General features: G+C 41.7%; 1 protein-coding gene across 1 annotated transcript in view; it reads left to right on the top strand.

Moving 5' to 3' along the window:
* PGM5 (phosphoglucomutase 5) overlaps positions 1 to 16,314 on the top strand; it is a 180,468-nt gene that overhangs the window by 125,674 nt on the left and 38,480 nt on the right. Inside the window, exon 9 of the mRNA XM_063455074.1 lies at positions 5,451 to 5,634. Coding sequence (XP_063311144.1) covers positions 5,451 to 5,634 — 184 coding nt within the window. The remainder of the gene's footprint in view (positions 1 to 5,450; positions 5,635 to 16,314) is intronic.

Genomic DNA, 16,314 nt, shown 5'->3' with positions numbered 1-16,314 from the left:
GGACATTGGGAGACACTGAGACATTGGGACACGGAGACAGTATGTCCCCATTTCTCCCAGTGTCCCCATGTCGCCCAGCCAGTGTCCCTAGTGTCTCAGTGTCCCCAAGTCTCCCAGTGTCTGTGTCCCATGTCTCTCAGTGTGCCTAGTGTCCCCAGTGCCCCTGTATGTCCCAGTGTCCCCATGTCTATGTCCACAACTGTCCCCATGTCTCCCAGTGTACCCAAGTGTCTGTCTCCCAGCCAGTGTCCCCTAGTCTCCCAGTGTCTGTGTTCCCATGTCTCTGTGTCCCTAGTGTCTTAGTGTCCCCAAATGTTTCAGTGTCCCCATGTCTCAGTGTCTGTGTCCCTAGTGTCTCAGTGTCCCCATTTCTCCCAGTTTCCCTAAATGTCTCAGTGTCCCCATGTCTCCCAGTGTCCCCATGTCTGTGTGTTCCCGGGTCTCTCAGTGTCCCCATGTCTCTCATTGTCCCCGGGTCTCACTGTGTCCCCAGTATCCTAGTGACATGGGGACACACTGAGACATTGGGACGCTGGGAGAAATGGGGACACTGAGACACTGGGAGACTAGGGGACTGGGCGACATGGGGACACTGACACTGTGATACATAGGGACACTGAGGCACTGGGTGACTTGCGAGACTGAGACACTGGGAGACAGGGAGACATTGGGAGCAATCCATCTATACAGCAAAATCAAACTGTGAGTAGTTTGTTGGTGATTTTACAGAATTTTCTCTGATGTCACTCCTTGTGATTATACAAATGATTAAGGCTGGTATTTTTTCCCAAGAAAGGTGGCAACCCTAACTACTCTTCACATACTCTTGCTTAAAGGAGCACTACAGGGTTAGGAACACAATCATGTATTTCTGACCCTATTATGTTAAGACCACCACCCTGGCCCCTTCTTGCCTCCCTAAGTATAGTAAAATATAACTTGTATTCAAGTCTGCAGCTGCTGGCTCTACATCTGAACTGACTGTCCTGACTTTTTGCTGGCATCATCAGAAGTGGTGGTCTGAGCAAATTACAATGCTTGCCCATAGGAGACTGTTAACTAGGCAGATCAGGGGCAGAGCCAGCACAAGTCCAACATAGCCCTGGCCAATCAGCATCTCCTCATGAAGATAAATTGAATCAATGCATCTCTATGAGGAAAGTTCAGTGTCTGCATGCAGAGGGTGGAGACACTGAATGTCAGTGCTGCTCACTAGGCAGTACTGCCCCAGGAAGCACCTCGAGCAGCCATCTAAGGAGTGGCCAGTGGAGTTATTTTCTCTGAAAAGACAGTGTTTACTGCAAAAGGCCTGAATGGAATGATTCTACTTACCAGAACAAATACAATAATAGTGTCCCTTAAAGTTTGGAAGCTTAATAGGGATGTATGGGAACAAAACCTGTGTGGACTGGCTGAAAATAAAATTAGTTTAGGTAATGCTGTTGGTCTCTCTAACACTGTGGTATGTCCCCTCCTTTCTTCTACACTCACTACATACACCTTTTCTCTGTCTCAGACTGTATACCAGGAACTTCTGCCTGCTAGTAAGAAGATAAGGAGACAAGTGGACCAGCGAATGCTAGGGGACAGTCCTTAGAAAGCATGGAGTGAGCGCATCATTAGACGCATTTATGTCAAGCTCAGAATGCTGCCTGCATAGTATGCCCTTAGTTGGCCAGCCTGCAGGATTGGCGGGCAGCCTGACATGCATTCATGCCAGGCTGTCCTTCAAATTCTTTGGACAGACATGCCCCCTTTTTGGGCATGTTCTCCCCTTTTGGCAGGTCTGGTGATGTGATTCGCACCAGTGGCCCACCCTTTTACCCCGCCCATTGACTTCCTGCTTCACTGGACACTGCTGTTAGGGGGTATGGATTTACTTGAAAGATGAAAGCATAAATTAGAGAGAGATTAGCATAGAGTATGTGTTTTCTTATAGCTGCATCCTATGAGTTTCCCTCCAACACCATCTCCATCAGATACATGACGCTTGGGAGGTATGACCATTTTAGTGTTTTTGGTCGATAAGATTCTGTAAATAGGCCCATCATAATTGTCAGCACCAGGCCCACTGGGCTCTTAATCCGGCCCTGCCAACTCCCCATCCAACTACCGCCCTATCTCGCTACTTCCATTTGCCTCCAAGATCCTCGAAAGAGTTGTGTACCCCAGATTGACAGACTTTCTCGAATCCAACTCTCTGCTTGACCCCCTTCAGTCTGGATTCCGCGCTGGTCACTCTGTCGAAACAGCTGTGACCAAAGTATCCAACGATTTAATTGCTGCTAAATCTCACGGCCAATACTCTATCCTGATTCTCCTTGATCTTTCTGCTGCCTTTGACACTGTTGATCATCAACAGATTCGTCACATTCTTCGTAACTTTGGTCTTCGGGATACTGCTCTCTCCTGGTGCTCCTCCTACCTCTCCCAGCGCTCTTTCAGTGTTTCTTTCTCTGGTTCTGCCTCTTCTCCCCAACCCCTCTCTGTCGGCGTCCCCCAAGGTTCTGTCCTCGGCCCCCTACTGTTCTCTATCTATACTGCCTCCCTTGGTAAACTCATCAGCTCCTTTGGCTTCCAATATCATTTATATGCAGATGACACGCACATCTACCTGTCCTCCCCTGATCTCTCGCCCACCTTGACTCGTGTTTCTGACTGCCTCTCTGCTATTTCCAACTGGATGGCTGCTCACTTCCTTAAACTCAACCTGTCCAAAACAGAACTTCTAGTTTTTCCTCCCTCAAGTGCTGCTACTCCTGTGTCTGTCTCCATCCAAGTCAACGGCGCTACTATAACCTCTACCTCGCAGGCTCGCTGCCTAGGGGTTCTTTTTGATTCTGACCTCTCTTTTACTCCCCATGTCCAATCGATAGTCAAATCCTGTCGCTTCCAACTCAAGAACATAGCGCGCATCCGCCCATATCTAGCGCCGGACGCGGCTAAGATACTGGTTCATGCTGTTGTTCTCTCTCGCCTCGACTACTGCAATCCCCTTCTCACCGGTCTTACATGTTCCCAGCTTGCACCACTGCAATCTATAATGAATGCGGCTGCGAGGCTTATTTTCCTGTCCGGTCGCACCTCCCACGCCTCCACGCTCTGTCAGTCCCTGCATTGGCTTCCAGTTAGATATAGGGCCCAATTCAAAATTCTGGCGCTTGCTTACAAATCTCTACATAATGCTGCTCCAACATACCTATCCTCCCTCATACACAAGTATGTCCTGTCGAGACCCCTGCGCTCAGCCCAAGACCTACGCCTATCCTCTGCCCGGATCCCCACCTCTGACTCTCGCCTTCAAGACTTCTCCAGGGCTGCACCTATTCTGTGGAACTCCCTTCTCTCCTCAATCAGACTTTCACCCAGCCTCCACTCCTTCAAAAAAATCTTTGAAAACTCACTTCTTCATTAAAGCGTATCAATTAAACTGTCAGCAGGTTTCTTTTTTTTCTTAAATTGGCGCTATATAAATAATAAAATAATAATAATAATAATAATAAGCCCTCTTGCTCTGGTAATTTACCCAGTCCTTCTGCACAATAATTTTGAGAATACAGAGTGTTCTCTAAAGCGGTATTATTGTAATCTCTCACCCACCACACACATAGATAAGAACATAAAAATTTAATTATGAATTCCCCATGACTATGGCATTCAATTTAATACTTCACCAGGCCTTCAAGTGGCAGTAGCAGTAAAATCTACTGGCCTCCTAGTCTATTTAACAATACCTAATTGCACAGGGAGGAGGAGGGTCATAGTGAAAGTTTTCCCTGATTCATAGGGGCCCTCCAACAGTGTGGGCATGCATTGTATTGACTATATATTGCAAGTAAATATTAGACTAGGGCAAAAGTTCAACAGAGAATTAATTGTACATTTTGTACCATTCCTACTCATGGGCACAGAAGTGGATATTTATATTCTGTAAGATAATGCCAGTATTAAACCAAACAATACAATAAGGTCAGTGGTGAAAGTGGTAGTCAGTGGTAGTAAGTAAAAAAAAAATGACGAACAGTTGTTTAAAAACAAGCAAAAAATGAGCTATATTAGAATGTATTGCTTTTAAATTGTGAATATTAATGCAAGTAGTTTGCAGCATTGAGTAAGTAATAGAAATCAGGTCATTTGACACGTCGTACGTCATATTTATCTAAGTGAAGGTCACTGGTTAATTTTGTCAGAGCTGTTTCTGTGAAGTGATCAGAATAGAAGCCACACTGGAAAGCGAGAGAGAAGAATGAAGTGGGATAAGTGGAATTTGTAATGGAGAACCTTTTCCCCTTAGGGAATAATATGGAGTGGACAAATTTAGTGCATGAGCTGAAGTGTTTAAGAGCCAAGAATAGTAGATATAAACTATGCAGATGCATCCCTACTTAAAGTTTTTTTTTATGTAAAAAATTAAAATCCAAGGCTTGTTAGAGGAAGGTTTTATGACTATAAAGAAGCAATAAACAACATTTTATATGCATGATCAGTGAATTATAATTTGAGTATTTTTCACAGTATTTCTTTAAGGTCCCCACAGCAGTTCTTATTAAATGACCCTGCAATTTATTAGAATCCAATGAGAACACTCCAGGGCCAATAAATGTGCTGTACAAATAAGTGTTCCATTAATGCATGTTTTCAGTAGTCCGGATTCAGTGCTTCTTTAAACCTGAAATAGATTTTTGCTATGGTGCCCTTCACAGTCTTTGGCTGTATTTTCTCCCCTGCTAACTTTCGTCTCAATATAATCTGTATAAACGTTATTTACATGTTAGATTAACCACGAGATTAGCACTATACTGTTTTTTTGTACCAATGTATTTCTATATCTGTATAATATGAGCAGGGTCCCCTAAAAATGGAGGGGAAAAGGTTGCCCAGAGAAGAGGGATAAGAAGGGAAGGAAACCCTAATTTTATTAAATATAAGGTTATATGTAAAGAAAAACAGATCTAAAAACAAATGGGCAAATAAAGGTATATGAAGTGATTGGTTCCCTCAGCAAGAGATGAGAAATGAGATTCATCGCTATTATAGCTATAACCCCCAATCACCAAGCACAAAGGTAATAATGTAGGAATTATATGAAGGCAATGAATCAAGGGGGGAAAGGTCAGGATTTTACATAATTTCCTCATTACTGTCACCCTGTATTTGGGGGAGCACAGCAGCCCCTGATCTATTTCTGGACTCTTGGAGTTCACCACCTTATTTATCTCTTCTTTTTTTAATTATTTATATATATCTACTAGCTTACTTTTGATTACATCCTACATTTTGTAAAGTGCTCTCGACAGAAAGGCTATATAAGAACTGGTAAATAAATACACGTATGATACTTAAGTTCTATAGTGAGAAGATTAGTGGCGTGTAAAAAGTGAGGTGTAAAAATAAATTGATTATTATTTTTAAGACACATGATTAAATGGCATTTTGTTCCTTTGTAACAGATTTGATTATGATGGGCTGGAGCCCAGAACAGCCTTTTTCATAATGAAAGATCTCGAGACCACGATAACAGATAAATCATTTAGCAGTCAACAGTTTGCTGTTGGAAGTCATGTGTACAGTGTGGAAAAAACAGACAGCTTTGAATATGTGGACCCAGTGGATGGAACAGTGACAAAGAAACAGGTGGGACTACACGTGACAAGTAGAGGAATCTGTGAATTTCATATTTCTATTGATTGTATGTAATGTAATAACTTGAAAAAAAATATTTTATTCAATGAAGCTTGGCTTTAAGCTACAGGATATTAAATGTATGATTTAAATGATTTCAATTTAGTGATTATAGATAGATTCATCTAAAACTCCCACATGCACTAATAATTGGCATTCATTGCATTGTTTTTGGCCTGTTCAAATTGAGTTTTGGAAGGAACCAGATGGGACAATAAAGGCCATAGGTGGATATATCACATGCACACACTGTCCTGTCATTATGACCAGCTCAATGCAGATAGTTCTGTTCGTAACACATACCAGATGGCTTCAATGTATAAAATGGATGAAAACCAAACACGAGGGGAGAGCTGCTTTAAGATTTGAACATCAAAACATGTATTAATATGTGGAATTAGAGGGGGCGGGGCCTGACTGCCGAGTGAGCCAGACGTGCATACAGAGAGCTCTGGCACAACTGAGCTTAATTTGACCTATTATCGACAATAATTGTGATCCTAGCAGCTCTGCACAACAGAGGCTCATTGCTGAAAGGAGTGGGAGCTCGTGGAAACTTGTTCCGTGATTTTCTGACAAGATCTTCCACACTTCCCATATGCGGCCTAGAGTGGAGAGTGACCTAATGGCCGGGAGAGACGGCCGATCTCCCGACATGGGGACCCCTCTGAGCAGCAACTCTCTTGATGCCCCGCATCCCCCCCCCCTGGACCGGTGGGGGTTATCCCGGTCCCCGCTGGGGAACTTCGTATACCGGCTGCACAAATCTCCCGCCGGAGCAAAGCATGCATGCTGAACCTAAACTGGCCGCCGAGCCTCAATCTCCACAGTCTCGAGGGGATCCAGGGACCGAGACATGGGAAGATCGCTTTGAGATGCGGTTCAATCGTATATGCCAAGCGTTCTGGAGGCGCTTGGAACTTAAATCCGCCCTTCGGAACTCACCTGCTACAGCTGAGGTAATGGATGAAGCGGCAGCTCATCGATCCGACGCTGGGTCGGAGCCCCACATGGCAGCGAATCGTCAGGCATCCAAGCATACTGCAGCTCGACAGCACCAAAGGCCTGCCTTCCCATCTCGTCTCTGCTTCTCTGAGCGGCACTCTGGAGGAAGACGAGTCCGTACTTACAAGCCGCCTTATCGAACAGTACACACTTGTTGGCAACTAACACGAGCACAAGGAATACCCAGAGGCCCGGGGCAGGTTAAGGGACTCTGCCCCATGTCTGTTGGCGGGATGCAGGAGCACGCAGGCATTTGTGGCTGGCGGCGACCCCACACACGGAAAGGTGGACTTATGTTTTCAGGGGTTAGCAGCCTGCCATTAATGGGCATCGGCTAGGCAGATCCACGCACAGGACCATTCGATGTAAAGTTGTTTTTAACTCTGAAAGGCAAAAATCACACTAGCTCATTCTTACTCTCGACCTGTATGATCTCATGCGGTAACTATCTTGCATTACCTACTCTGCAAGCAGCTCACGATATTATTTAGATATACACCTTTTTTAATCCCTATCTACAGTGGCACAGTTGGGCAACACTGTCTCTAGCTCCAGTGGGAATCTTTATTTTCAGTTTTATGCTGCTTTTCTTTAGTTACTATTAAACTTTTCCTGCATGCCTTTATAGTTAATCTCACATACCACATAAGGCACACAACCAAGCAATACCATGTATCGTAGATTTCATATGCTAGTCCTCTTCCAGTTACCATGATATGATGACCTAACATGTTTACTATGATGACTATAAAACTGTGCTCCAACTTTGCAATGCCATACTCTAATTGACCGCTATGTATGAGGTCATGTAACCTGTTACCCCACGACAAATGCATGCCGTAATGATATAGATAGATGGGACAGGGCGGGCTCCTTCCCTAGGAGGCACGTCTCCATGGTCACACCAGCCTATTTAGCTACCATTCTCCCTCTTGCTGTGGATCTGCCTCGGCGGTTATGGGCGTGCTGGTCCAGCCACTAACGTACAATCTGTTAATCTAGCATACACATGCACCGAAAATAGTACCCAGCGGCTACTCAGGGAAGGAATTAACTACAGTTTAGCGTGTTACCCTATCTTGATTTATTTTACTTGACTATGTTAATGTCAACCTATGTAGAATGTTTCAGTCAATCGTATTGCCTTCTCATTATCTGACATTACATGTATCAGCCTGTTTATTACTTTTAAAAAAAAAATGTGCAGTACCATTACATGCCACAGTCATATGCCTTTTGAAATATGTGTATTTGCAGTCGTGGCATGGCAAGCTTGTTTGGCAAACTCTTGCACAGCAAAAATAAAGAATTAAAAAAAAAAAAAAAATATGTGGAATTATAGGTCAAAGAATTGAAAAAAAAGTATGCAGTTACCACTACATCTTTTTATGTTTAGTCTGCCTACTAAAATAAATCCCATGTATCACTTTTTAGCCCTTATATTAGGCCCAAATCCCTCTGTCACTCTTTTCTATCATAATGTTCATATTTAGTAGGAGCTCAGTATTCTTGGTGGGTCTAAATGTATAGTTCCACTCCAATAATACACTCAGTAATGTGTCTTTAAACTACAATAAATGTGTTTAGAGATCACTCTGTATAAATAAGATAAAGTAACATTTTTGTTACACAAACTGTTATTAGTAAGTCACCTAAAATGTCTGAAAATGGCTCCACCCTTAACCACACTCAATCCCCTAAAACTAAAAAGTGTCCCTCTTTCTCCAGTGAAATGTTGGGAGGTATGTACCAATGTCAATATAGCAGAGGTGTGGCACCTGCTATGCTTGCCACCATAACATTCATTTAAAAAAAACGCTACTACTTCTACCACTTATTTGCTCTATTTTTTGTGTAAAGCTAGATGCTGTATTCTCTTTGATGGGTGAAGCTAATTAATGAGAGTAATTTTTTAAATACAATGTAACTGTCAAATGCCAGTATTGGCTTTTTGTGGGGAATGGTACACTTATGTAGTATCAAGAATTTAAAGGGACATTATAGCACTGTAATCTCTAAATGTCATTGAAGAACTTATAGTGTCTGGAGTCCGCTGGCACGATCATTCCACTAAGCATTAATCAGTTTTTAATGTTTTAATGTTACACATCTCCTAATTGCTGTTTGGATTAATGAGGAAACCTTAGCCTGAGCTACAGTGGATGGCTGTTATTGGCTGAGAATGCCAGCTGACTACATTCAGCCTATCACAGTGCCATTGCTGGTAAAATGTATGGTTACAAGTTTGTAATCTCTACCTTAGCCATTCCGCCAGTGGAAGCAGCACGTTGGGAAGCCATGGACACTCATTCCGTATTAAACTGCTCACAAATAGTTTAACACTAAATGGAGGAACCATGCCAGGGGATTACAAGCATCAGGGCCGGTGCAAGGATTTCTGCCGCCCTAGGCAAAGATCCATTTTGCCGCTCCCTCATGTCACTCTCTCAGTGACAGACACATACTGGCAGACACACACACTCACTGACAGACACACACACAGACACACACACTCACTGACAGATATTTACTCACTCACTGACAGACACACTCACTCACCGACACACACACACACACACAGAAACTCACTGACAGGAATGCCCTCACTCACTGACAGACAGACACTCACTGACAGACATTCACTCACTGACAGACACACGCACTCATCAACACACACACACAGAAACTCACTGACAGACACAGAGACACTTACTGACAGACACACACACAGACAGCTGTGGTCAGCTGGCATTCTCAGCCACTCACTGATATACATACACTCATTCACTGACAGACTAACACACACACAAACACACAGGCAGATACTCACTAACAGACACACACACACACTGACAGTCAAACGCTCACACACACAGGCAGCCACTCACTGACATACATAGACTCACTCAATGGCAGACACACACACTGACAGTCAAGCACTCACACACTCACTGACATACATACACTCACTCACTGACAGACAGACAGACAGACACACACACACACAAACACACTCACTGACAGACACACACACACTGCTAGTCAAACACTCACTCACTGACAGACACACACACAGGCAGACATTCACTGACATACATAAACTCCGTCACTGACAGACAGACACACACACACACACAAACACACTCACTGGTAGACACACACACTGACAGTCAAATACTCACTCACTGACACACACACAAGGGCAGACACTCACTGACATACACTCACTGACAGACACACACACAGGCAGATACTCACTGACAGACACACACACACTGACAGTCAAACACTCACTGGCAGACAGACACACACACACAGGCAGACACTCACTGACATACATACATACACTCACTCACTGACAGACACACACACACACACACACACACAAACACATTCACTGACAGTCAAACACTCACACATTCACAAACACACAGACTCAGACATCCAGCCTCCTTACCTCCCTGGGGTCCGGTGTGGGGCAGCTCTTCACTCCTCCAGCGCGCTGTTTAGTATGCCAGGATGGAATTACGTCATATACCGGCTCCCGGCACAACAGAGGGCGCGCAAAGGGAGGAGTGGGAAGCTGCAAGAAGAGCCTCCCTCGCTGCCCACACTGCCGCCTGCCTGCCTCATCTCCTCCAGGATTCATTGACAGAGTAGGCACCTGCCATCAGGGTAAGCAGGTGCCTGCTCTGCCATACCGATTTAAGGACAGCTTCGGGCGCCTGGCGGATCGGCCCGGTGCTGAGGGGGTGCAGCTCAAGAGCCGTTCGCCCAGTGCTGCAGCTCAGGACAGTGGGAGCCCACCAGGAAATATCCTGGTGGGCGCCCCCAGCTAGCCGGCACCCTAGTCAAATGCCTAGGTCGCCTAACAGTGACGCCAGCCCTGCCAGGCATGATAACCAATTCCATGCAATGAAATGTTTACAGTGCCTACAGTCTCTTTAACCCCTTAAGGACACATGGCATGTGTGACATGTCATGATTCCATTTTATTCCAGAAGTTTGGTCCTTAAGGGGTTAAATGAAATAGATTAAATAAAGTAAGGATTCTTTTAATCTGCCACACTGTAATCACAATGATCCTTCAGATGAATGAAGAAGAGATGAGTTGTACTGTCACATCCCTAACATGGCAGGTTGTTATAGTGCATGCTAAGCTAGTAAACCATTAAACATTAATTCATTGAATAAAATAGTAATTCAAATACCAGTCTACCACTGAATAAATTAAGATTTTTCAGAATAAAATAAAACTGCCATCAGGAATTGACAGATTATCTTTGCATAAAACTAAATAGAGCTAAACATTGTGAATTCCAAATTACTGGTTGCTGCATTACCCAAAAATGTTTCATGTGATGCATTTGACCACAATTTAAATCCACAATTTTGTATAGATTTCTCTACAAATTTGTCCTTATGAATCTTCAAGAGCAAGAAAATGTTGGATGGATCAAATCTGGAATGTGAAAATGATAAAATGATAAAATGAATGGTATGGGAATATGGCGCTGTAAACATTCCACTAGCGCATGCTGGGGACTAGATCAATAAACAATACAGTTAAAAAAGTGCAGAAAACATTCTAACCATTTACTCATTAAAATAACACAGATTCTGTTCACTACTAATGACAGCCGTACGAATTATAAGTTAAACATTATAAATTAAAAATTCTTCAAATTTTGACAAGCCAGGTAATCTTTTGCCTACCTATCTCATCTTTGCAAGTATCCTTGCTCTTCCTTATAGTAAATATATATGCTTCTGGATAGAATTAATTCACATTTGTAACCAAATGGCTTCTGTATGGCATTATGGTCCTTTCCTTTAAAAGGAGGGTGAAGCATGCCTTTAAGGTTGACGTGTTGTCAGCTGTGATTTAGCACTTGTTTTTTGTTTTTTTTTTATCTCTGCAGCCTTATAGCAGTACATCAGCTGTCCTATAAAGCTTTCTTGTGAGTGTCTGCCTTTATGTAGGCAGGCCTGTAAATAGATCAGCTGTCATATCCATAGGATTATATGGAATTCTTACATGTCTGGCATACCTCTACTGCCATTTTCTAACCCCTCAGCATCCTTTCTCTTCTTGCTTTGTCAGTTCACAATGAAAGTATATGCTTTCATGTCTCATGCTATACTTGGAGTTGCAGATTTAGATCACCTTGCATTTACAAAATGTGAATCATGCAAAACTCAGAGAGAAACATTGACAGTGTCCCTTACACAGTGGAAAGAGAAGAGTTTATTGCAAGACCTATAAGTATGATGTGTTTCCCACACTGAACTCTTTAGACAACTACCGTATGGAATCGAAGGAGCTTGTAAATACCTCAAAAGTCTATAAGTTAGTTTATCTGTGTTAATCTAAAATGCATTGGTTGGAAGTAGCCACCTAAAGAGAAAACATCGTTAGCAGCTCAGATTAAAAGAGCACTATAGGGTCAGGAACACAAACATATATTTAACCCTATAGTGTTAAAAACCCATCTACCCCCCCCCCCCCCCCCCGGTCCCCTCTTGCCTCCCTAAATAGGGTAAACTCTTCCTTGTATTCAAGTCTGAAGCTGCTAGATCTGCCCCTGAAACTGCCTGTGTCTGCTGACATCATCAGAAGTGGTGGTCTGAGCCAATCACAATGCTTCCCCATAGGATTGGCTGAGACCGCCAAGGAGGCAGATCAGAGGCAGAGCCAGCACAAGTCAAACACAGCCCTAGCCAATCAGCATCTCCTCATAGAGATTAATTGAATCAATGCACCTCTATGAGCAACATTAAGTGTCTGCATGCAGAGGGTGGAAACACTGAATGGCAGTGCTGCTTACTCTGCAGCACTGCCCAAGGAAGCACCTCTAGCAGCCATCTGAAGAGTGGCCAGTGGAGTCATCACTAGGCTGTAATGTAAACACTGCATTTTTTTTCTGAAAAGACAGTGTTTAACCCCTTAAGGACACAGCTTCAGAAGCTTGACTTACGCTTAATGACACATTTGCATTTTCTTGCTGTTTGCGTTCAACTGCAATTTGCATCTCTCTCATTTATTGCACCGGCACATATTATATACTGTTTTTTAAAGGACAGAAGGGGCTTTAATTTGATATAACATATATATATATATATATATATATATATATATATATATATAAATGCTTACTTATTATAAAAAAATACAGAAAAATGCAAAAAAAATGAAAAATATTGTTGTTTTTTTTACAGTTTTTGCAATCATAATGTGTGCCTAATTAGTGCAGGTTAAGGAAAGTAATTAAAAATAAATTCATTTATTTGTTCTGATTTACAGAATATATAATGTGTCTGGGATTTTCAGTTTTTTTTGGTAGTTACAGGTCACAGAGCACAAGGAGTAAAATAAACTTTTAATGTGGAGCGATTTTAGAATTTGGTATGTTTGTCTTGTAAGCCTAATGGCCATAAAAGAAAACAAAATTGCCACACAAAAGTATATATTTATATAAAGTAGACATCACAGGCTATTTACCTAAGGTTGTTTTGACACTTTCTACGTAGCCATTTTACCGCCAACCTCTGTTAAATATTGGAGTAAAATTGTGTTTTTTGGGGGTTTTCGCACACAAACGTATAACAAAGAAATTCTCATGTGTATTTTGTAAAGTTGGTGTGTGCTATTCCTGTACAAAGTTTTATTATGTGTTCAGTTACTTCTGCTGAGTACAACGGTACCCCCATTGTATGTCTTTGGCACTATTTTGTGAAGCTACAGTGCCATATAGGAGACCTGTCCTTTTCAGTATTCACAGTAGAATTTTGAGAGAGGGATTTAATGAGCCTATGCTTCCATTTGGGGTATTATAACAGTTTGACTGTTCAAAAACCCCCACAAAGGCCTACCATTTGTAAAAGTAGACACTCCAGGGTATCTCATAAGGTGCATATTGTGCCTTAACATGCCCCCATTTTTTTACCATTACATGCCAAAGTATGTGGTAAAAAATTATTTTGTGCATTTTTTACATACGGATTGCATTTTTGCTGGGCATTTTGTATATTTCATATGTGCCACTAAGTTCAAACCCCCCAAATTATGCTCAGCTAAGTCTTCTGAGTAAAAGGACACCCCCATTGTATGTCTATGGCACTATTTCGTGAAGCTACAGTGCCATACAGGAGACCTGTCCTTTTCAGTATTCACAGTAGAATTTTAAGAGACGGATTTAATGAGCCTATGCTTCCATTTGGGGTATTATAACAGTTTGACGGTTAAAAAAAACCCCACAAAGGCCTACCATTTGTAAAAGTAGACACTCCAGGGTATATCATAAGGTGCATATTGTGCCTTAGCATGCCCCCATTTTTTCACCAATATATGCCAAAGTATGTGGTAAAAAATAATTTTGTGCATTTTTTGACATACGGATTGCATTTTTGCTGGGCATTTTGTATATTTCATATGTGCCACTAAGTTCAAAACCTCCAAATTATGCTCAGCTAAGTCTTCTGAGTAAAAAGACATCCCCAATGAATGTCTTTGGCACTATTTTGTGAAGCTACAGTGGCATATTGGAGACCAAGCCATATCAGTTTTTACAGAACTTTGAATTTTGACGCTGGGCCTATGTGCAATTTCCAAGCATCTTCGCAGGTTTTAAATTCAAACTACCCCACAAAGGCCTATCATTTCTTAAAGTAGACACCCCAGGGTATTTCAAAAGGCATATTTTGAACCTTAGCGTGGGATCATTTTTCCGCTAGCTTGTACCAGGTGTAGTGGTCATAAGCGTTTTTTCTGCCTTTTTGACACACAAAGTGATGTGTACCACCACTCTATAATACTTTATATGTTGCTCAGCTATGTCGGCTGAGTACAAAAATACCCCCGTATGTACCTTTGCCAGGTATATGTGGACATCGGAGGGGCACATTTAGGACACAGCCATTCCATTTTTTTCAAACTTTAAATTTTTACGCTGTGCCCATGTCCCATTTTAGAGTATTTTACCAGGCTATATAATCCAAATACCCCAATAAAATACCCCAAGTAAAAAAAAAATGTAAAACTTTTTTTACTTTTTAAAACTATTTTTTAAACTTTTGTTTTGCTTATTAATTTTTTTTAAGTTTCCTAAACTTTCGTAAAACTTTTTTTTTACAGATTTAACATTTTTCTAAGCTTTTTCTTTTACCGTTAACCCCTAACTAGCAGTAAGCAGCACTAACAGTAAATTCCCCATTTTCCCATAACTCCCACCCACCCCAGCTAGCAAAATATTTAATTATACAATATTTAAATTAGTTAATTAAATAAATTTAACCCCTGAGGGTTAACAAATAAATAAAAGTTAATCGTCAGGGGTTAAAAAAAAATTAGATCACAGTAGGTATTTTGATCACTGTAGGCAGTGATCGACTGGCAGGGAAGGGGTTTATTTTTATTTGGACTGGGTAAAGGGTTTATTTTTTTAAATTTTTTACTTAAACGTTATTAAAGCTTTTTTTTTTAACTTAATTTTTTAACTTTTTAAAGCTTATTTTAAAACTTTTTTTAACGTTAACCCCTAGTTAGCCTAACACTAATTCCCCCAATTCCCCACTAACTTCCACCCTCCCCAGCTAGCTAAATTTATAATTTTAAAATATTTAAATTAATTAATAAAATAAATTTAACCCCTGAGGGTTAAAAAAAAAAAAGAATTAACCCTCAGGGGTTAAAAAAAATCAGATCATATTAAAATTTAATCCCTGCCAATTGATCACTGTAGCCAGTGATCAATTGGCAGGGAAGGGGTTAATTTTTTATTAATATGGGTAAAGGGGGGTGGGATTTTAATTGTACTTTATTTTTTTAACACCAGGGGGCAGGATCACTGAAGATCCGTCTCCCTGCACTTCACACTGAACCCGGAAGTGCAGGGAGGCGGAGGTGAGTATGCAGAGCACATGTGCCCGCTCAGACATGCTGTCAGAGCGGGCACATGTACTGGGGCAGCCCGATCCGGTGCTCCCGGTCTGCCTCTAATACAGAGGCAGACCGGAGCACCATTAACCCCACTATCGCCGCGATTGCGGCGATCTGGGGTTAATTTTACCGCGTGACGGACGAGGTCCGTCATCCGTCGTTAAGGGTATCCCCTGGATGACGGACCTCGTCCGTCACCCGTCCTGAAGGGGTTAAAGCAAAAAGCCTGAAGGGAAGGATTCTACTCACCAGAACAAATACATTAAGCTGTAGCTGTTCTGGTGACTATAGTGTCCCTTTAACTAATGCCAAACTTCAGAAACAAGTCCTGTGTACTAGAAATTCTAAATAAATTCAAATTGAATGTTAGTTATGAGGCCACAATAGCTTGTTATGTTCATACTTTGGCTATATTGGACTAGCATTTAAGATTCCCAGTATAATAAATATCCCTACCTCTATAATGAATGTCCCTATCGTTTCAGGTTGTTTTTCTTAGTTTTACAACTTACTTTTCTCCCTTACTTTGGCCTTTCTTTATAAGGATTATATTAGCCTATATAGCTAATTATTTACATTGTAGAGTTTAGTAACTATATAGTGAATTGAAAAATGAGTTGTAAAATTCTACATAAAGTAGTCAAACTGTAACTCTTTTGGAATATTTTTTAAAATCATTGCAGGATATG

The sequence above is a fragment of the Pelobates fuscus genome, chromosome 5 (genome assembly GCF_036172605.1).
Source record: "Pelobates fuscus isolate aPelFus1 chromosome 5, aPelFus1.pri, whole genome shotgun sequence".
Classification (NCBI taxonomy): Eukaryota; Metazoa; Chordata; class Amphibia; order Anura; family Pelobatidae; genus Pelobates; species Pelobates fuscus.
The sequence above is the reverse complement of the archived record's forward strand: the minus strand, read 5'-3'. Positions and strand labels throughout refer to the sequence as shown.